This window comes from Cryptomeria japonica, chromosome 9 (genome assembly GCF_030272615.1).
Source record: "Cryptomeria japonica chromosome 9, Sugi_1.0, whole genome shotgun sequence".
Classification (NCBI taxonomy): Eukaryota; Viridiplantae; Streptophyta; class Pinopsida; order Cupressales; family Cupressaceae; genus Cryptomeria; species Cryptomeria japonica.
The window spans coordinates 339,454,677-339,478,648 of NC_081413.1; the positions used below are offsets into that span (position 1 = coordinate 339,454,677).

The 23,972-nt window shown below is 36.4% G+C and overlaps 1 protein-coding gene across 2 annotated transcripts in view; it reads right to left on the reverse strand.

Annotated features, from left to right (window-relative positions):
- The window catches only part of LOC131029718 (EH domain-containing protein 1), a 62,348-nt gene that overhangs the window by 4,405 nt on the left and 33,971 nt on the right, over positions 1-23,972 (reverse strand). The window contains exons 8-13 of one of the 2 annotated variants that reach the window (XM_057960338.1): positions 6,621-6,734; positions 6,257-6,359; positions 6,121-6,170; positions 5,370-5,498; positions 4,963-5,214; positions 4,786-4,865 (exon numbers count right to left, since the gene is read on the reverse strand). In XM_057960338.1, the coding sequence (XP_057816321.1) occupies positions 4,786-4,865; positions 4,963-5,214; positions 5,370-5,498; positions 6,121-6,170; positions 6,257-6,359; positions 6,621-6,734 (728 nt within the window). The remainder of the gene's footprint in view (positions 1-4,785; positions 4,866-4,962; positions 5,215-5,369; positions 5,499-6,120; positions 6,171-6,256; positions 6,360-6,620; positions 6,735-23,972) is intronic. The other variant, XM_057960339.1, reaches the window with a different exon arrangement.

A 23,972-nucleotide genomic window follows, 5' to 3' on the forward strand; every position in this document is an offset into this window, starting at 1 on the left:
CTTCAACCCATGAATTATGGAAAATAGGATTGTGTTGTTTATATTCATATCACTAATTAGTAATTACATTGCATTGCACAAAGCATACTTCATAGTGCATAAATAATAACTAGATGGTTATAATAATTCAATTGCAATATAGTCTGTACAAAGTCAACCTATGAACTAAGTATAAAGTTCCAGAAAATCAAACAATTCTTGCTACTACAAATAGAGCTATCATAGAGGGCTGCAGGTCCTGATAATAAGCTCCTGGTTCAGATACTCCTAAGTCGTTCAACCTCATGACTACCCAAGTTTGCCTCCACAATCTCAAAATCATCAGTCTCAAGAAAGAAATTAAGAAAACAGTTTTCCTTTGCTCAGCAGACATCATATATTATAAAATGGGAATCAACTGGTTCATATTTGCGATTTAACAGTACATGTGATTTCTAGAATAGTGTCAAAGAGTATGAAAAGGAAATTAGTTGACAAAGAAAATAATTGCAAAGTTCAACTTGATAGGTTGAGTAATAGAAAATGCTTTTAAAACGGCATCTTACATCTCAAGAGACCATAAATAATATTGAAATGTTTTCATTGATAATTGTTTTAGCAGACTCATAAAATAGTAAAGTGGGTGTTAAATATTTTAGCAACTATTTGAGCCGCAATTTTAGCTATTATTATTCAAGTAATTTTTCTGGATTTTGCGTGTAAGTGGATGACGGAATTAAAAACATTGGACTTTGAGTTGAGAATTTAAGAGATACAAGTACAAGTTTCAATGGAAAATCAAAGCATGAGGAACATCCTCTTTCAATGGGACAACTGCTACTGAGATCTATCTGACTCATTAAAGACAAAATATAAGAGGCCCACTTCACGAGGGATTAAGATAAGCCCACAAGACTAGGGCATGACTTCTCTCAAGACATGTATTAGTTTGTCTGATACCTATTTAACATGCATGGAATGCTACACTATATATGTCTAAAGCATTCATACACAATACATTATTGTTCTCCTTGCAGGCCTTATGAACCTCCATGTATATGACGAGCCTAAATGGAATGTAGTTCCCTAACAAGTGCAGGACATGCATTGAAGCAATGAGCTTCACTAGCTAACAAAGCACTAAGCATGCAAAACCAAAACAATCCTTCATTTTTATATAAAATATTGCTATGGTTCATTTTTTCCAGCACGATTGTTATCTCATAGGAACCATTCTACTTCTGGTTCCACGTCTTGATACTGTTATGTATATACTTTTGCTACCCACTTGATTATACAATTGTTATTACCCTACCCAGTTGTCATTAAAATTTGATAGCCGGTGTCAAATTGGAGCTCCAAATTATCACACTTTCTTAGCATCTGAAAAGGAAATTTGTCCCAATCTAGCCTTGATAATCTAAACAACCACATTGGTATTATTGTCGACAATCAATATGTTGAAATTCTTTTTTGTAGTCAAGATCACAAAAATTCCAAGAAAACAAACATATTTAGGTTGCTATCAAGCCAACAAAGTTTCGTTTTAGTTTATTTTGGCTTTCTATATTTACATTTGGCAAGTACTCTTATATTGTTCAGATATGTTTAAAAAAATCAAATAGAAGCCTGCCTTAGTATTTATAATATCGTCTACTATTTCACACTAAATTGTCTTTGGAATTATATACATGGAAAGCATTACTATTTCACACTAAAAAGTAACACATCTCTCAATCATTCCCCATGTTAATGTCCTTAACATCAAACGTAGAAACATACCAAAGAATGATTCTATTTTAATGTCCTTAACATCAAACGTAGAAGCATACCATGATTCTATTTTAATGTCCTTAACATCGATTAGAAATATACATCCATTCAAGGCCCGCCTACCAAGCATTTACCTTAGCAACCTGCTGAAATCTGGTGAATCTTTGATGGTGAACCCCATCCCAGCAACAAACGCTCAATTCTATGCTAAAAATCAACGAAAAAACCTGATTAAATAGTGATTTTGTGTGGTTAGGATTTCACAATAGGTGGACAATAAATGTGTTTTTTGAGCGATTTTTTCACATTTTAAACCCTTTAAAATCGTTGAAAATCAGAGCTGATTGAATCACGATTTCTTGGGAAAAAAATCATTTGGGTCAGTAGGATATTTTCAGGATCTATGCTTGTATGGTGAAAACTCCCTAGTAACAAAAATAGCAGGATGACACTAATTCAAATACACAAAACTAGAATGATGAGGGAGAGTGGTAAAGGGAAGCAAAGTAGGATGGAAGCAAACTGATACATGAAAGGCCTTGCATCTACATGCTTGCAGAAGGCACTTCAAAGCTAGAATGTACAAGCTGACACTTAATCCTCCTACATTAGATTTATGGACAAATGGCAAATCATTAAAAAGGGACAGAAGAGAGTAGAATTTTAGAGGGATGTTAATGCAAGTTTTGCAGGTTTTTCTTTTAGAACATAAAAAGAATCATCTACGTGCTAAAAAGCAAAACTAAATACATCAAAAAATTAAAAGTATTTGCAAAATTACACCTCACACACAAGAAAGTACTCACTAGATTTAATAATTAACATGCAATATTAAAACTCCCTAGGAAAAAAATAACAAGACAATAAACCAAATCAAAAATGATAGAATTCTAATATTTCTATTCTAGATGCATGCCAAGACTACTCATCCCAAAATGTGCCCACCTCAGATGCCCAAGTATAAACAATCACTGAAGCTACTAGTGCTGAAGGCATTTGAGACCCCTATACGCAATCTCATCTTTTATATCATCAACATATGGAGGATACTCAAAGTCATCAACAGTTAGAAAACTATCGATAGTAGAATCATCTGGGAATAGAGTTTCCTTGGGATCTCCATTCGTCTCCCAAATTTTGTCCAAAGAGTGAAAGGGCACTCAACGTGTGAGAGAGCCCACGATGTGTGCTTGCCAACACCAAGACTAGTTAATCCTAAAACATGATCATTTTGGTTAACTGATACATATTTCTACCAATAAAATACTGATTCAAGAACAAACCCATCTAAGACATGGTTTCTTTTTTCCAAGGTAATTTTATAAAAGGATGAAATAAAATATACCCATTAGTGACTTGATTAGATTTCCCCCTAGCAGATTTGGAACTTTATTTTGGTCATTTGATTACAAAATGCCCGTGATGAACTTTATAAGTGTGTGAGGATTCCCTATTTGCATAATCAAAAACCCTGATGCATGGCCAATCAAACCCCACCACAAAAAAATGCAGTTTGAGGCACTTTATTTAAATGTATTTTTACAAAGAATAAGCTCAAAAACACTTGTTTATACTTTATAGTGCATCGGATTTTTGCAATTTCCTGAGAGAAAACAGCCAATAAATGAAAAACACAAGCACAATTGGATTCCTTGTGATTTTCTGAGCAATGTAGAAAAAAAATGCTAAATTTCAATATTCTAAGAGAAAGTTCTACTCATTTGGAAGAGGCAAAAAAAGATAGTTGGGTACTTGGGTGCACAAGTGGCAATGCTTGGGCAGTGCTTCCAGCAACACAAACAAAACGGGCAACAGTGCTTGGGCGATGCTTCTAGCGTCGTGCACGGAGAGTTAAGAGAGTGCAGCAGACAAGCAGCACTTGGGCAAAGGGGGTGAAGCAATGAGGCAGCATGCACAGAGACCAGCAAGAACAAGATGCACTGCTCAAGCACCAATGGAGCTGCAAAATAGTGGCATCAAGCAATGGCAGCATTGGAGGATCAATAGTAGGACCTTGTAGTACGGTAACAAAGAAAGGGTTCCACAAATCTAAACAACCAAAGATCCAAAAACTATGTAAGGGGTTAAAAAGGCACCATGAAACCAAACAACATTCCAACTGTCGGCCAATCCACACTCTCAAGGTATGGTCATGCCTATTGTCATTGTACATGAACCTGAACATCTAATACCATGTTAGAAGTAATGCTGCACAAAAAGACTGCATAATACAAGGAAATGATCATAAAATAAACATGATTTAGAATGGGTACATTAAATAATAAATACCCTTCATCGATCATTTCACTTCAACTCAATCATTACATTGTACAGACTACATTGTACAGAGAATCTCATTATATAATGTCACTTGAGCAGGGACCTATCATGTACAACACGTGGATAAATCCACACGATTAAATATTAGCATGTTACAATAGTACAAACCTCATGTAACATATGGGATAAATCTACATAATGGAATATTAACCCATTCCAACATTCCAATTTTATGATGATGATTGACTACTCAAAGTCCAACAAATGAGGGTGTGATGGCTGCAAATATTCTTGGGTATCTGTTACAAGCAGCCATCGTTTAGGAGCAGACTAATAGTATCAGTCTCTCAAGCAGTCAGGAAAATGTGCTCAATAAACACCTTTGAGATAATCACCTGAGCGCATGGATAAATCTTTTTTAGGTACTCTTTCTTATTTTAGAATATACTAACTATATTTCATATTGATCAACCCTAGAAAGAAACAGGTTTGAAGAGAAAGATTTTCTGCAACACACTGAATCCACTTGGCATCAATGCTTTTAGAAAGGACACATGAGAGCGCCTTGTTTCCAAGTTCGAACCCAAAACACAAAACGCAGTAAAAATTGTGAGTAAGAACAAAACCAAACAAATATACCTCACAAGGACACAAGCCCTCCATACCATACTCTATAAGGCTACAATATGACCAATCAGCTGACAGGGTGATTTTCGAGAGTTCTTTAATGTTCAAAGAATATGTTGTACATACCCGATATATACCCGCATAACTTCTGGTGTATTCAGCACTTTTCCAAGTGACCACATCAATGCCCCATATACTCTCATTAGCTGCAATGACAATCCAACAGATAGAATTGAACAAATTAAAAGACAAACAGAAAACCAAAAGCAGTTATCTGTTAAAAAAAAGAACATGTAGTCTTACCTGTTGTGTATCAACTTGATCTGCTTTGTTAAGAACTACCCTTATCTTGTCATCATGGCCACGGAGGGACCCAATAACACGCCTAAACTCGTCGCTAATATCAAGCTTGTAAGGGTCAAATAACAAGAGTATAAGATCACACTTCGCAGCAAACCAGGAAGTCACACCAGTGAAGTCATAACTACGTTGTGTACGTTGCTTTTCTCCAGATAGAACTCCTGGAGTATCAACAAACGTGATATGCTCCAGAAGCTATAGACATACAATACAGACATAAATAAGTAACAGGCTAGGAAAAAGAAGGAAACTATGGATCCTTCATCAGGAATCATCACATTGATAAGTATACAGACTAGGAAAAAGAAGGAGCTGGGGATCCTTTCTTCAGGGATCTCTTAAAGACTTACCGGATGTGGCATTTGTGAACACTCAAATTTAGAGAGAAAAGCAGTGCCAAATCTTGTTAGCCCACTAAAAGGCATATCTGCTTGCACTGCAATTGTATTTCCTGGAACACTTCTATCATCAGGCCCTGACTGGAAACAAAGAAAAGATATTTATTACTTAAGAAATATTCCAGCAAATAAACTAGTATACTCAAGTTTTGAAATATCCAAAAAAGCAAATCCATGTCAAAAAGCAAAGATCTTGTTTATAAACAACAAAGGTGTCTAAAAATTAAATATAGGAAACTCGACATCAATAAAACTCAAAAAATCAAGAGAAATTTTGTATAATGCATCAAATACATAGCAGCAAAAAAGGAATGATCATGAATACTAGAAATAAAATTGTGAACACAAATCCAAGAGATCATATACCATCTTTCACCCAGAACAGTAAAGTCTCGAGGCAGACCTGAAATTCTAGTTAGAATTTAACCATCTCCTCAAACTGACAAAAAAAGATCAAGTTCTTACCACCTGACTAGATGAAAATAAAAAAATTATGTTTGAATTATGAACCCAGAATACCATATAGAGAAAATTGATTTCTCTAATCTCCCAAATGACCAAAAACAAGTATCATTTACAAAAGTGAGCATAATCAATTCTTGCACATAGTAGTACCATGCTACAAACATATTTTAGTGTTCATAAATGTCTTGTACCAAACCAAACAGTATAAAAAAATTGTGACAGACAATGAAGTCCGTACCATGACCACAACAAATCGATCAGTAGTGGGCTCTGGTCCAATGTGTGCTCCTACAATTAGAAGAAAACAATCAGTAAAATATTGATTATAATATTAAAAAATATTATATTTTAACAATTGAAGTTAGATGTTCTACCTGGATAATTAGCTCTTAGCAAGTGTTTTATAAAGGTCGTCTTTCCAGTTGAATATTGACCTAAAAGCATGACCATCGGTTTGGCATCAAAGTCGCTGTTGGTCTGTTATGTAAAAAGAAACAAACTACTATTATTTTATCCCTTGTACAAAAATTTTAAGAGATTTATAATCCCCTTTTTAATAATTAATTCACTTAGTTTTTCCCATTTCACTCAAACTCTTGAAGGTATTACGAATTTAGCAATTATTTAAATCCTGTAAATTAAAGATAATAATTCCCTGTGCAAGTTGAATAAGCTACATTTAAGGGACTTGAGAGAAATCTTGAAATATTTTAATAAAAGATATTTTACTGTATTTACCAGAATGGGTGAGCAAAAATCGTTGAACCGATAAGTAACTTCCAATGGTTTTAGTTTCTCTATGTACAGTCTCTTCAAACCATCAATTATCGACGTAACCGAATTAATTGACACCTGGTTTAACAACACATCAAAATAGAATCAATTGATAAAGAAACACAGATCCAAAACCACGCTACAAAAATTTTCCATGAATAACTTCCCTGTAATGTTGCAAATGACTAAGAACCCAAACCACTCAATCATACAGATTAGTATTTAATATTCTTTTATATTTTTATTTTGTTGAAAGTTTCTGGAAACAGCAAGAGACAAATACTGTTCAATTGTATCAAAAATTAAAAACATCATTAGACATCATATGCCTTTGCAATGGCTGTTAAACAAATATAAGAGAGAAGAAAATATTAAAACATTTCAGTTTTCAGATTGAACAACGGCTCCCCCCACGAGAAAAACTGTGATGTTTAATAGCAGCCCAAGCCATTTACTTTAGTGACCTCATAGTTTTTGTCTTCTTGCTGTTTTCATAAAATTCATCACACACCATATGCCTTTCCAGTGGCTGTCAAAGGAATATAAGAAAGAAAAAGTTCAAAATATTAAAGTTTCAGATTGTGCCCCCAAAAACACATCTATACTTAATATTCAGCCCAAGCATCTTAATTTAGTGACCTCCATGATAGAGACTTAATTTCCAATGATCCATAGTAAATTAGTGAAGCATACTCTTCTATATGGGCCCTATGTACAAGGGGCATCTAAGGCCACACCATCATCCTAGAGACAACCAAGGGACCCACACTCCCAAAAATAAATAAAACAATTTTTTAAATCACTGTTATGCTATATCAATTCTGTTTTCATAAATATTTGCAGAGTTGGATGAGGTTGGAACCACACCGCTGAAGGAAAAACTAGTAGGTTAGGCTTCACGTGACAGTTGGGAGATGGATTGATGCACTCTCTAATAACCATGACTGTGACTGTTCGGAATTGAACCCCTCTCTATCTGAGAATAAAGGAGGAAAAGCTCACATGATCCTGACTGGCTGCTACTTCTCACTATGCCTAACTGCTGTGTTGAGTTTCCGAGTCCTCATCACAATTGCATAGGAAACAGACAAATAGTAAACGTAAAACAAATAAGCAAATAAATAAGAAAAAATTTCACTACCTCAACACAGCTAAAATTTCAGGCGATGGCACAAACACAGATAATAGACAGCATGTTCCAGAGCAGTCAGATTGCACATTCTGTTGGAGAGGAAAAGAGGCTAGGGTTTTATGGCAAATAGATTTGTCACTGCAATTGTTTTTCTGAAACTGACCCTGTTCACCCGAAGAGCAGTGACAAATGTTCCAACAGTTGGAGAGATTGCGGTGAAACCACAATCTTCCTCTGTGTTTGAAAGGAGCAGCTCCCTCGTATGATTAGTGTTTTTAGGATTTTTGTGTACTTTTAACCTGAAAGTACGTAAAGGAGAAAACATAAAACTAAAAGAAGAGGAATAACAGAAACTCTACAGGAAGGCATACAAATACCAAGTAGGATATATGGGATCATGCCATCATATTCTTCATCCTTATGATTAACATCATGTGAACCATAAGCCATCACTCATACAGGATTTACTGCAATAATCAGATTCATAAGGTTGAAGAAGTGGCAACAATTCTCTACCTAGTTGCCCATTGTATTTACATTGAACCCATTCCAATTGCGAACCTTGATAGAAGGAAACTGATGCTCCCTGATCTCAACCGTCCAAACTCGCCCAAGCACCCCACTTTGGACTTCCTTGATCAATATAGCTACAACTGGCATGTATCTATATTCCAATCCAACTTGTACTAGTATATTTGGCCTTTCCATGACTGCTATTACAACGTTTTTGCAATGCTCCATCTTAAGTACAAAGAGGCTTTTCTACAAGAATGTGATGAGACTTTGGGAGTCTTAGAATATCCATGAGCATTTCATAATGTGTCTTATTAGGTGTTGAAACCACCAGTATGTCACATATAACTCACTGTCCAGAAGCTCATGGTGACTCAAAAATACCATTCTGTGCACAACCTAGAATCATTTCATTTTATTCCTCAATATGATATCTCTTTGAGGGATTTTGTCAGACACTTCAGGTGCATCGTATATGATTCCATAGTTTGCCCATATCTACAAGAGCATTCCAAAAATATTTCTTCATTATACTATGATGGATGTCCATATATTGCTGTTGGTCATTTGATATAGTGCAACAAGCATTATTTTTCAGATTGTTTCATTTAGAATCGCTAGTAATCTCCGCAATAACATTGTCGATGTTCAAAATGATGGAAATAAACCGGATGCAATTGCTAACTTTAATTATGATGGAAGATGAATAATTTGTTGTCTTTCACCTCCACGGCATTAATCATGTGTCTTGAATCTAAGAATACCATGCTACCTTCATTTGCCAAACTTGCATATAGCAGCGTGCACATATAACATAAACAAAGCTTACAATGTTAGGATATGTTCCAGAGTAATTCATTAACTCAAATCTTTTGAGAGCTTCCTTGCAAAATCCTTTTGTGCACATTCTGCAATCATTTAATTTCATTCCTTGAGACGATATCGCTTGGAGGCATTCTGTCAAATAGTTCACTCGCCTTGTCTATGACTCCACATTCTTCATGAAGACATTCTGTCAAACAGTTCGCAGGTTGTCTTTGATTCCATATTATTGTTCCAAACCTCTCATTCTAGTGCGCAAGCTGCTGGCAAATGATTGTGGAATTTGGATTTATACCCGCAAGGGCATTTTGTAAAGGCCCCCATCCTTCTGCACTAATTAGTTCAGTTTACTTGGTTTAGCATTTCGTCAAACAGTTGGCAGGCTATCATTTAAGGACTGATTTTTTCCCCTCTTCTAAAAATTTTCTGTGGTTTAGTTGATACCTGGTGCGTTTTGTTTATTGCTTGCAAATATTCATTCTTTCCAATACTCGTGCATTAATATAACAACAAAATCTTGCAATTTAGAACTAAGACAAAGCAATCAGCTAGCTTGTAGAAACACTACTCAAGATCACTGATTTACTGCAGTCAAAGAACAAGGGGTTCATTTCAAAATATTCAAACAACTCAGTTCCAAATAATGTATTCATACATAGAGTATAATCACATTTTGAACAGCAGGGTTCCAATGAAAACTACATTCCAAACACACACTTTCATTCTTTACAAACTTCTGTTCCAAAGCTGGAAAAAACCACATTCGTGTTGAAGGACTAACCCAAGTCGCAACTGTTCCAAACCACCACTGTGTCCCACGACCCCCGCCTCTTATTCACGTCCCAACCTGAAAGGACGATCAGCTAGCTGTGAATGAGCTGGGTGCTAATCTCCCCTCCATTTCTGCCATACTCCAGTTATTACCAGCTGCAACTTAAGGGAAATCAGACCAAAGGTACTATGCAGCTGTAGTTTGGTCTATGGCAGCTAAAAGCTATGTGCAGCGGCTGTCCAGAAATCACTGTGCTTCCAATAAATAACTCTTAACTCCAAACTGGTTGCTGGTGTAATGTATTCTCTTACTGATTTCATACAGTTTGCAGTATTCCCAGCGTAGTAAACTAGTGGCTGGATGTTCTACGATTCTCCCTGAAGCGGCCATGTAAAAACATCAATAGTTTTCCATTCAAAGCACTGATCAATCCCATTCTCCTGGTTCACTATTCAATTTGCATCAATATTCTTATAGCTGGAAAGTAATAAATACCTGATTCAGTACTGTGACTTCACCCAGCAGAGTTTCCACCAGAATCTGAGACTTCACTGCTATTCAACTCGTTGAACACCCATTTGTTTCTATGAATCTCCCAAACCTGGTCTTTCACAGGCAAGAGAAATGTCACATTTGAGGGATTTTGTCCCCAAATGCCAAGAAGATTTCCGGATTTTCTCCAAAAACACAATCCCCAATAAACACAATTTCCAAGATACGATTTCCAAGATGTCCCAATCTGCATTTAATGCTTTCATTTATAACTCTCATTGGGCTCATTTCCCAAGACAACGCGAATGTGCGATAAATAACTTCTTTTAAAAATATCACTTCTCTCTTAAGTGAATAAAGTGTACCTTTTAAAATAAAGTGACTTTATAAATAAATGTACTTTAATTTAATAGTCACTTTATTTATTTAAACTCCCTTTTTCGTATTAAACTGACCCTTTCAATAATATAATAATATTTTGACACTTAAGGTCACTGTTTTATGTGCCCAAGATTTAAAACTTTTCGCCCCGGTTCCAACGAGCTATAACACTAAAGTTGGAATTAAATATTTGAATTAAATTTAAGCAACCTTAGTAAAATAATTAAAATAACTCATTAATGCACCAAATTTGCGAAAACTTGTCGGAACACATCGGAATCAAGTTTCAATCGCACCGGAGTGATCCTGATGACGAATAATAGCAAACGAGGCTGATTGGGCAACTTACTAAAAATAGACGGCTTCTCCAAGATTCTTGGAGACCAATCTAGAGGCCAAAAATCACTTCAGAAAATGGTGTATAACTCCACTAAACCAACTGAGCTCACCGGAAACATCAGATTACTCATCTGAACAAGCTGACGTGAACCCAGAGTGTCAGCTACTAAAGCTAGCTAGAAAGCCTGAAAAATTAGGGACATTACACATTTCTTCAATGTTTTCAAAGCCTTTTCAACTAGTTCATTTTAGGCATATCGTTCAATCATTGCATTATGAGATGGCATCTCTTTGAGGTGGTCTACCAAAAGCCTGTGTGCTACATTAATTCAAACATTTTGAGAGCTTCCTTGCAAACTCCATTTCGTGCGCATCGTGCAGTCATTTCATTCCATTCCATGTGATGAGGTCTCTTTAAGGCATTTCCCAAATCAGTTTGCGTACTATCTATGTCATTACGGCCTGTGATTTCAACATTTTGAGGTGTTTTTAAACAGTTTGATGCTTTATACTGTTGTGACGTTTTCACACATCGCCCCATTGCAAATGGGGACCCCTGCTTTTTTGCTTTTAGGGTTTGTTTTCTAGGTCTTTTAGGGTTTTGTCCGTTAGCCTTTGCATTTTTTAGTGCTGTCGGGGAGATCAATAGGATAGCAAGTCCTGCTTGAGTGATGTCCTGATCCTGAAATTTAGCTAAGTCTGGAAGTCCTGATCCTGAAATTTGACTAAGTCTGGAAACTGAAAATCCTCCAAAAACTAGATTTTGCAATATAACTCCTGGAGGTCTGAAACCACTCTCAAACATCCTGAAAGTATAAATGGAATATAACTTAAAGTATAAGAAAGAAGAAAGATGTCTTTCTTATACTTAAATGCTATATTCCATAAAAATTATCCTGATAGAGAGTTCAAAAAGTCAAATTTCGCTCCTGTCCCTCTCCAAGGGTCCAAGGCAAAGCGCTCTTGTCCCTCACCAAGGGACCAAGGCGAAAGGGCTTATTTGAGTCATTCCTGGCCTTGTTTGGTCAAATTGAAACATCAAAGGCATGGTGGACGGCGAAATGAACGTGATAGAGCATCCAGACTTGATCAAAGACGATGAAATGATGGAGTTTTTGTCTAGAAAGGCAAAAGCGCTCTTGTCCCTCACTGAAGGACCAGAGCGATTTTATTTATATGCACAATTTTAGACCTTTCTTGGACATTAACTCTTATTCATAGCATCAAGTAAGATGAAATCTTCCCTAGCAACGGAATTTCGAGATGAAAAGTGAGACACTTTGGCCTAGAAGGCAAAAAGCGCTCCTGTCCCTCACTGAAGGACCGGAGCTTGAATTTCAAATTTGCACTATTTTTGCAAGATTAAAGTGATTTTACGATTTGAAAAGGTCAAGGGAAGCATGTTTTGTCCATTGAATATAATTTAAGTGGTCTACAAAGGAGGAAATCAACCCAAATGACAAAAAGCGCTCCTATCCCTCACTGAAGGACCATAGCGTCTTTTCCAAAATTCTCCTCTTTGTTTAAGATTTTGAGGCAAAACCTGACTTGGACAGGAGGGAGCAATGATGTTTTATGCCTTAGATACGATTGAGGGTTTAAAGAACAAAGAAATACACCAAGATGTAAAAAGGCGCTCCTGTCCCTCTCCAAGGGTCCAGAGCGATTTTCCAAAAAGTGCAAATTTCTTGCAAAAGACAAGGCAAGTTTGTGATTGAAATGAATGGAATAAGGCATGATTAGCCCATTGAAGATAATTTGGAAGGCTAGCAAAGGACAAACAAGCTTGAATTTATAAAAGCGCTCATGTCCCTCTCCAAGGGACCAAGGCGAAAAACATATTATCTAGCTCTTCTCTCCAAATTGGGACAAATCCAAGCCAAGGCAAGTTTGAAATGATGTTTAAAATGCTTCGAGGTGGAATCGAGATTCAAGATTTGCAAATTTTGATGACAATTGGCAAAAGCACTCCTGTCCTTCTCCAAGGGACCAGGGCGAAATCTCCAAATATGCCCATTTACCTTACATTTTGAGATGCTATTTTTTGTTTCCAAGGCTCAAGAAAGAATGGGGAATGATGTCCTACGCCTTAAGGGTAATTTGAGGATCGAAACAATCAAGAATTTGCACAAGGACTCAAAAGCGCTCCTATCCCTCACTAAAGGACCACGGCGATTTTTACAAAACCAATAACTTCCCTCCAAAATTACGCTAAGGCAAGGTTGTGCAAGATGGAAAAGGTCTTCTAAAGCATGGTGAACAAAGATTTGCCTTCAAAACTTGAGAATCCTAGCCTAAAATACAAAAAGCGCTCCTGTCCCTCACCCAGGGACTAGGGCGAAAATATTTGGGAACCTATTTTGCCTTTCAAGAACAATTTAAGCATGCATGGAACAAGTGAAAGAGATCATCACTTATCCCGCAACGAGAATTGGCAATTAAAAATGAGGAATGCAAGGCCTAGATTGAGAAAAGCGCTCCTGTCCCTATCCAAGGGACCAGAGCGAAGTCATTGGCATTCATTATTTTTTACCTTATTTCAATGTTAATATCCTCCAAATCGCATTAGATGCCAAAATTGCCAACTTCAAAATTTTGAAAAAATTAATTAAATTGGCATTTAATAAAGGCGCATTGGTATTTGATAATTAATTTTGAGCCTTAGAAAATCGATTTTTTTATTATTAAGGCATTTAAAATTAATTTTTATTAAATTAAAATTAAAAAATGGAGCGCTTGAGGTATTATTTTTATTTATTTTATCAAGTCGGCCTAGGGGGAACAAAGTGGTGAGCGCTCTATATATTGGAGGTGTGTTTTTCATTATCCAAATCATTCAATCATCCTTTCAAGTGCGAATTTGGAGAGCTAATTGAAGGTGCGAAATCTAGCTGGAGTGGAGCGAATTTCTACTAAGTGTGGAGACTATGGAGGGCGAAGTTTATCTTGAAGGCTATTGGAGAGGCAAATTTCTTGCTAGATTGGAGGATAATTTCCAGATGTTTTGAAGGTATTTGAAGGCAAATTTCCAGATTTTTGAAGAGGCTAGTGGAGTTTATTCTTTTCCAAGCTAGGGGAGGCGCAATTTGTTCAAGAGAAGGCTTTGATCTACATTTTGCCTAGCGAATTTCATCTATTTTTGCATCATTTCTTAGAGTTTAATACTTAAGGGGAGGTATGGCGAAATCATCTTGACACCATTATTGAAGATTTGAATTTTGAACTTTTATTTTGAAAATTCTAAGTTTGGCATAGTTAATTAGGAAATGATAACTCAAGATTTATCATGAAGTTTCCTAATTAAAATCTTAAATCTTCCTTTTGAATCCTAATTTCTACACTTCAAGATATATTATTAATTGTGAAATGTTGTGTAGGTATCAAGATGGCGACTCCCAAGCTCGAAGGATCTACAAGTCGGAAGGCTCTCCTCAAGGAAAATCAAGCCAGATCAAGGACGGTCTCCTCCAAGAAGATCAAGCAAGGAGAAGGGCAACTTCCTCCAGTCTAGCATCGACAGGGACGATCTTCTTCGATCCAGCATCATCAGGATAAGGGCGACCTCTTCCAGTCCAGCATTCCAAGGCGAGGTACATCATCATCCTGCAAATCAAGGACACAAGAAGTCAGAGCAAAGGGTTCGTTGAAGAAGCAGATAGTTTCAGAAGAGTTAATTAAAGCTAGCTTCTCAAAATCATCAAATTGAGTATCAACCAAGTGTCAAATGAGGTGGCATCCCAGTCATCACTCCTCCAGTCGGATTGATCCACCTCAACATGTCCAGATTCAATATACCTAACTCATGGAAGGTGGTACAAACTTCTATGTACCTACTCCAGCTATCCATTGGTCGATTTTTCCAGAGAAGACATGTGTCCAATTAATACAATTATTTCATTGGTCGAGCATTAAATGTTATGTAATGGTGGTAACAAACCCTAATTAGGGTTTTCATTGTTGAATCTTGGCCATTGATCTCAAATTGATCTTAGCCATCGAATTGTATTATGGGCACTATATAAGCCCTGGCATTTCATTTATAAAGAAGCAGTAAGTTAGAGAGTTAATAGAAGACAGATAGAGAGTAGTTAGAAGGTGAGTAGTTAGTTGATAGAATAGCAATTAGAGTAGAGTAGAGAGAGAAGGCAAAGATTGTTGCCAAGGTGTTGTTGTAAAAGACTTGTAACTTCATTGAAGAAATGGTGGAATTTATGGGTCGATTCGACAATTTGCATGGTCTCTATACTTCTCATATTTGATTTCATGTTATTAGATGAGTGGAAGAAATGTGCTTGATTGATGGTGGAATTCGTATATCCATACTACTAGCAGTTTGTTGATTGCAGACTTGCCTTGCGTAGTCAACTGGAATCATTTAGCTTAAACTTAACTTCAATTGTCGCTTCTTCATTGATATGCATCAACCTGATGGTGTCTATGCCTGCAGTGATGATTTGAACATCATAAAGCTTTCCTTCAAAGATCGCACTAACCTTGTGGAGATGGTCCTGTGATGTCAAAACAAGACTTAGTTAGAATTTCATCAAAGATCATTCATTGCTCTTACATTCTTAGTGTTAGGATTAGACCCTTTCCTCGCCCTCGTCTTTTTTTTCTTTTTTTTCAAATCTAAGGCAGTAAAATCCTGTGTTCCAGCAATATTCAAAGCAAATCAGAAGTTCAGTCATCAAGTGTAAGTCCCCTTGTGATTCCAGCAAATCACATCATACCACAGAGAGCTTATCCACACGTAGAGATCCTACATACAAGAACCTTGAAGTCATCCCGATTGATCCTTTTCGCGATATCTTCAGCATTCGGAGACTTTACTCAAGAGAGGATAAGGTACCCTTGGGTATTTTATTCTGTGTTTGATAGTGTACAAAATACACGTCAACATATACCAGCTAATTACAATTGCTTGAAACCTTTCAAAACAAATGCACATTGTACATGCTACATAATCATTACATAAGATGATGCCTCGTTGATCTGTCAAGCAATTGAGGTGTTTAGTCAATGATTTCCAATTCTTACAATGTTTATCGAACAGAGCAATCACCACTGCCATTTGTATTATAATACAGTCAGAAAAAGGATGTGGACCAAGATTGTGGAATCTGGTTCTACACCTGCCTGGCTTGAACGATTGTAAAGACTTTCAACCAATCCATTTTGTGCATATACCATGAAATAATGGCATTTATGAGATGACAACTCTGTAAGCATCTTCAAAAACTGTTCATGTGCCTTATCTGTTCTTCCACTTTGCAACCGTAGGTTCCATCAAAAACCTTACATGAACAGGTAATCTTATTTGAAATCTTTAAATAGAATCTTGAGGTAGTTACAGGAGGTTTGCAGGTTAGATTCTTGAAAATCACAGTGCAGAAGTTAGAAATTTCAACTTTCAAGCATGAAAGTTAGAAATTTTGGCTTTCACGCATGTAAGTTAGAAATTTGAGCTCTTAGACGTAAAAGTTAGCATTTTGGGCTAAAAGACACAAAAGTTAGGATTTTGGACTCTGAAGTGCGAAAGTTAGAAATTTTAACTTTTGGACGCAAAAGTTAGGATTTTGGTGAGTGACTTGTAGAGATGGACATTAGATGTTGCCTTCAGATGCAAAAAGTTTTAAATTTTTGGATGCTTCAAAAATCAAGGGAACAGGTTTCACAAAAGATTTCTTTGGCCACTGCTCTTTCAGAGAACCAATCCCTTCTGTATAAAGGTGGCAGTTGTGGGAAGGAGGATAGGGTCTCACTTTTCTTTTTCACAAAGGTTTCATTAAACCCTACTCACTCTTTTTTTTTTGAAGGATGCTGCTCTGTTGTCGAAAGCAGAGGAGGAGACCATTGGACTTATCTAGAATGAAAAAACTCCTGAAATTCTTTCACTTCAATTCCGATTTTTGCAAGTTTCAAATTTCAAAAGATAAAAATAATATATTTTCCTGTTCTAGCAAGGGCTCTTTTCCAATGGATAAGATTATTTCCTCCACTCAAGAGTTCAACAGAGAAGGCAGGGGTGCACAAAATGTTGGTAAAGGGGTTTCAAAGGATAAAATTGCAGAAAAGGAAGAGCCTGGGGGATCCCAATCACATGGTTGCTGGCAAGATTTTTGATTCCACCTTTGGACAAATTATCTTTTCAGTTGGCAGAGGATACGGTGGAGCCAATTCTTTTGAAGGATCGTTTTAATCAAATTTCAGCATAGATGGGAGCTGCTCTCTTGTGGGCAGATTTTTTTGGTACGAAGCTGACTCATTCAGACATCATCTGCAGGATAGGAAATACATTGAAATGTATCGTGAAGCCCAATTTCAGCAGAGATGGGAAGCTGCTCTCTTTTGGGCAGATTTTTGGATAAGAAGCTGACTCAGTCAGATATCCTCTAAAAGATTGAAATTACATTGAAATATATTGTGAACCCAAATTTCAGCAGGGCTGGGGAGCTGCTCTCTTGTCGGCAGATTTTTGAATAAAAGACCGACTCGGTCAGAGATCCTCTGTGGGTTGAAAATACATTGCAATATATTGTGAAACCCACTTTGACTCTGTTGGCTATAACCTTTTCCAGATAAAATTTCAATCCAGAGGATAGTGACTGCATTTAGAATAATGTCTGTGGTCTCATAGTAGTGTTGAATTGTTCCTATGCCCTTGGAAATCTTTCTTCAACCCAGTGGTGGAATTCGAAACAATTGCCAAGATCACAGTTTGGAATCATTTTTCTCATCATCTAATGGTTTTGAGAAACCCTATTTGGAATTGCCAGCAGAGAAAGTTGGCGAGTTTGTCAAGATTGATACTGAGGCAGATGAATCTCAAACAAATCATGTAAGCACTTGCTCCATTTGGATATTTCTAAACCAGTTTTTCAAACTATTTGGATTTTACCAAAGCATGGTCCTTGGCTTCAGCATATGTGAATTTTGAGGGTTGTAATTAGATGTTTTTATTCTAGGAAAATTGGTCTTAAGGTTGCTGCTTAATCAAATTTCACCAAAGATGTGGAGCTGCTCTCTTGAGGCCAGATATTCAGGAAAGAGGCCAACATAGTTGGAGACCATCTGCAAGATGGAAAATACATTGAAATATATTGTGAACTCCAATTTTAGCAGAAATGGGAAGCTGCTCTCTTGTGGGCAGATTTTTGGGTAAGACACTGACTCAGTCAAAGATCATTTGCAGGATTGAAAATATATTGAAATATATTGTGAAATGTGAATCCCCCTTTGACTCTGTTGGCTAAAGGCTTTTTCCAGAAAAAAAACCAATCCGCGCAGGATCAACATTGCATTTGGAAGAATGTCCTTGGTCTCATGGTAGGGTTGGCAGTTCTTATGCCCTTTGAAACCTTTCTTTGACCCAGTGGTGGAAACAATTGCCAAGATCGCCATTTGGAATCATTTTGATTATCATCTGATGGTTTTGAGAAATCATATTTGGAATTGTTAGCAGAGAAGTTTGGGGAGTTTGTAAAGGTTGATACTGAGGTGGACAGGTCTCAAAGAAATTTTGTAAGCACGTACATCCATTTGTTTATTTCTAAACTAGTTATTCAAATTCTATCAAAACATGGTCCTTGGCTTCAGTATATGCCAAAGTATCCAGGTCCACAGGCGATCCAACATAAACCAAAAAAAAATTCAAGTTATGTTTTTTGTTTGGTTCAGTTTTGCTTTCAGTTGGCTTTGATGATTTGTCATAGGAGAATTTGTTCATTTCAAATTTGTCAAAGTTTGAAGCCTTTGAAAAAGTTAAACACTTAATTTCAGTAATTGTTCGAGTTTGTGAATCTGAAAGTTTGCCGAAAAGGTTCTCAGGTTCGCCAAAACACAGAAGAAAAGTTAGAAAGTTATTGTAATGCACAAAATTGTTAGTATACGAACCTCTTGGTTCGCCAAAAGAAGAAATCGCTGAAGAAAGAAGTTGATGAGATGAAAGAAAGAATGATTCCTGAAAAAATGGCTTCACCGGAAGCCAATTCCCTCAAAAGAAGGTTATTTTGATAATATTGCTAGTTTGTGAAATTCTACGGACACCAAAGAAAGTTCGTAGAACCTAAACTTCACCGAAGTGGCACGGAAGAAACATTTCTTGGAGGGCAATTTAGTTGTGGAAGTTTCCAAACTGTTCAACTTCCCCAACCAATATATAAAATAGCAATAAAATGCTCTTGCAAAAAAGGTTAGAAAGTGGGGATTTTCAAAGGAAGTTCGGCAGAATTCTATGTGGAGATGTTGAGGTTAATTGAAGACAATTAGAAGCTCTAAAAAAGAATGTTGTGATCAATGAGATAAAATTTAATTGCATTCCTTATAATCCTATGATGTCTTGTTGCTGCAAACAATAAATAAAATTATCATTGTTTTTGTGAATCATTTTGTGTGATTTAATTTGGTTTGGCCTAATCCTGACCGTCTAATTAGATTCTCTGGGTTAGGCTGCATCATTTGGTATCAGAGCAGGGTTTATTATGATCATGTCAAGAGAAGGGTCCTAAGGAAATTGTTGTGAGAAAGTGAAAAAGAGTAATCTTGCAACTGCAGAGGACCGGAGTGGAGATGAGATATGTAGGGGACATGGGCAAAGAGAAACACCACAAGCTGGAGAAATGGCGATTGTAGAAATGTTGAGAGGAATAACAGCACATTTAGATGCTATGGAAATGTAACGTAGACTACATATGCAAGATATGAGTGATGATGAAGAAGAAATAGAGGCAATAGAAGATGATGAAACTAAAGGTGGAGATGAAGCATAAAGAAGATTTTTGCAAGCAATGAGGAAGATAAGTTGTAAACAAACAATTGATCCTCTTAGTCATAATAGTAGTTTGAATCCAAAAGAACTTATTGACTGGATATCAAAATAGAGAAGTATTTTGATTTTGAATCAGTTGAGGATCCTAAATGAATGGAATTTGCTTGTACCAAATTGAAAGGACATGCATCCCTCTGGTGGGATCATATGCAAGCTGAAAGGCAGTGAAAAGTAAAGGAGAAAATCAAATCGTGGGAGAGGATGATTACCAAATTGAAAAGAAAATTCCTACCAATAGACTACCAAATCAATTTATTTAAGAAATTGCAAAACTTGAAACAAAAGGAAAAGAATGCACAATAATATAGAAAAGAATTTTATAAACTGGACATTCATGTCGGGCATGTACATGATGATACCAAGAAAGGTATCAATATATTAATGGCCTAAAGTACGAAGTTCAAGATTCAAGATGAAATAAGCATGGTTAGAATAAATGGTGTGTAAGAAACATATCAATATGCCCTGAAGGAGAAAGAGAAGATTGCCAAAAGTCAAAATAACTTCAAATCTTCATGCACATGAGGACAATCTAGTAGTGGTTGTGGTTATTCAAATAGGCAAGGGGAAGCCAATACATCACAGACTGGTCCCCAAGAAAATAGGAGAAGAGGAGATTACTCCAAAGGAAGAGGTGATTATTCGAGAGGTTGTGGATTTTTTGGAAGAGGAAGAGGCAAAGGAAAAGGATTTAGTGGAACATTCAAATGTGCAGAAACTAGGCATAGAGCATTTGAATGTCCTCAAATACGATAGAGTAGTGGAAAAGGGAAAGTGATCAGAATTCATGTGACCCAGGCTGAGGAAGAAAGTGTGGTTTCACCTAAACATGAAAAGATCCCGAGGAGAATACTTAACACTGAGACGGATTTTGTTAATTCCAGGGAAGGAGAAATCTGAACCTATTCACAGAAGAAACTTATTTGGAACAAGATGCAAGGCGAGTGGGAAGTGCTGCAAAATGATAGTGGACAGCAGTACCACAGATAACATTGTGTCAGAGGAAATGGTGAATAAACTAAAATTAAAGAAGTTGAAACATCACAATCCCTACAAAGTTTTGTGGTAACAGAATGAACATCAATCAGTGGAGATAACAATGTCTGCTAGTTTTTCAAATTGGTAGGTATAAGGATGAGATTTTGTGCAATATAATGCCAATGGATGCATGCCATATTTTGTTCGGTAGGCCTTCGCAATTTGATAGACAAGTTGTGCATGATGGAAGAAGTAATACATATAAAATAAATAAAGGGGAGAAAGCATTCTAAAATTTGTTCGGTAACTACTAAACAGTTTTTGAAAGATGTGAAAAAGGATAAGGTTTGCAATGTTTTTATCAATAAACATGCAAGAGCTCTGACAATAGAGAAGAAGGAAGGTCTACCAATAGAAATTCAAGAAACTTTGGATGAGTATACGAAAATAATGATGAAAGAGTTGCCAAATGGACTGTCACCTATAAAAGAGATAAGTCACCGTATGAACTTGACCTGGTGCAAGTTTACCAAATAAAGCACCATATAGAATAACACCTATAGAGAATGAGGAGATTAACAGGCAAGTACAGAAATTGCTGGATAAGGGGTTAATTCAAGAAAGACTCAATCAATGTGTTGTAATAGTAGTGTTGACACCAAAAAAAGATGAGTGGTGAATGTGTAAAATTTACAATCAATAAATAAGATAACCATCAAGTATAGGTTCCCATTGCCACAAATGGATGATATGATGAATTGTTTAAGTGGAGCCAAGTACTTCACGCAAATTGACTTGAAGAACAGACATCATCAAGTTTGAATCAAAGAAGGAGACCAGTGGAAAATAGCATTCAAGATTAAGGACCGATTGTATGAAACTTGAATCAAAGAAGGAGACCAGTGGAAAATAGCATTCAAGATTAAGGACCGATTGTATGAATGGTTAGAGATGCCGATTGGGTTAACAAATCTCCCCAACACTTTCATGAGATTGATGAACAAAGTCTTAAAGCCTTTTCTTGGTAAGTTTGTGATTATATATTTAGATGATATTTTGATATTCAATAAGATAAAGGAAGAGCATTTGTTGCATGTTAAGACAATATTATAGAGATCGAAGGAGAAAGGGTTGCTAGTAATTTGAAAAAGTATAGCTTTACGAAGAATGAATTAGTATATTTGAGGTTTGTTGTATCAGACATTGCCTATACTGGAAAGACCGTGGGGGCACATTAGTTTGGATTTTGTTTAAAGATTACCTCGAACACAAAGAGGTAATGATTCAATTTTTTTAGTTGATAGATTTTCTAAATTGTTTCGTTTCATCCCCCCATGCCAAAAGAGTAATGATGCATCCCAGATAGCTACATTAATTTTCAAAAAGGTAGTTAGGCTGCATGGCTTGCCAAAATGTATTGCCTCAAATCGAGACACCAAGTTTGTTGGTCATTTTTGGTGCAATTTGTCAACGAAGATGAGGACACAGTTGGGTTTCAATTTAGCTTACCATCCTCAAACAAATAGTCAAATGGAAACTGTGAAGAAAAGTTTGGGTAATTTGCTGCAATGTTTGGTATGTGACAAGCCCAGTAAGTGGGAATATTTTTAGCGTATGCAGAGTTTGCTTTTGATAATTCAATCAATAGGAGCGTGGGAGAAAGTCCTTTTCATATTGTTTATGGGTATAGTCTTAGAGGTGTTGATGAATTGAGGGATAGTGCAAATTTGAATAGGAAAAGTGATGTGGCAAAAGATTTATGAATATCTTTGTGAGTTACAAAAGGAAGTAGAAAAGAATTTGGAAAAGAGTGCCATGAAATATAAGAAACATGGTGATAAGCATAGAAGAGAACAAGAGCACCAGGTAGGTGACTTGGTTTTGGCACATTTAAGTAAAGAGAGTTTCCCACAATGAACCTAAAATGGAAGAAGTTCAGCCCATGTAGGGTATTGAGAATGTTTTCATCCAATGCCTATGAAATTGAACTTCCAACGAATATAGATATCTCACATTTCTATTTTTGTTGATTTGCACAAGTATTATGAAGATGAGACAAGCATAAAAGGGGCTACACATTTAGATTTGCAAGATGCACAAGCATGGATATGTCAGTTGCCTGAAAAGAAATTTTAAGAGATAGACAGAGTGATTGATTCTCATTTGGCCAAAAAATAAGGAGAAAGAATATATGGAACATATGGTCTGTTGGAAGAACAGAACTGCGAATGAAGCCTCTTGGATGACTGCTGAAAAATTGGCTAAGCATGAAATTCAAGTCTCAGACTTACCAAAAAGTTCGTGAGTTCCAAACTCATGGAACATTTCACTTACCAAATATGTCTAATGCAAGAGAGCATCCGGGTCCACAAGCAATCCAGCATCAACCAAAACATAAAATTTCGTTTTATTTTCAGTTGGTCATTATGATTTTGTCATAGGAGAAATTGTTCATTTCAAATTTGGCTAAGTGACCTTTGGAAAAGTTAAACACTTAAGTTCAACACTTGTTCAATTTCGCGAACCTAGAGGTTTGCTAAAAAGGATCACAAGTTCTCAAGTTCGCTGAAACACAAAGAAAAGTTGGAAGATTGTCTTTGGCAAAATCATTAATTCAGGAACCTCTTATTCGCCAAAAGAAGAAATCATCAAAGAAGGAAGTTGATGAGATGAAAAAAAGATTGATTCATGAAAAGTGAGTTAGCTGAAAACCAATTTCGTCAAAAGAAGACTATTTCAGTGATGTTCCTAGTTTATGTACTTGTACAGATGCTGAAGTAAGTTTGTGGAAGCTCGATTTCACCGAAATGACGAGAAAGAGACAAGAACAAGACTTGGACAATAAATGCCTAGCAATCAAAATTCCTTGAAGGCAAAATGTTTCTTGGAGGGCGATTTAGTTGTGACAATTTCCAAACAGCTCAATTTCCCCAACCAGCCTATAAAATGGCAATACAATACTCTTGCAAAGAAGAAATTCCTTGAGAGCAAAACATTTCTTGAAGGGCAATTTAGTTGTGACAATTTCCCAACAACTCAATTTCCCCAACCAACCTATAA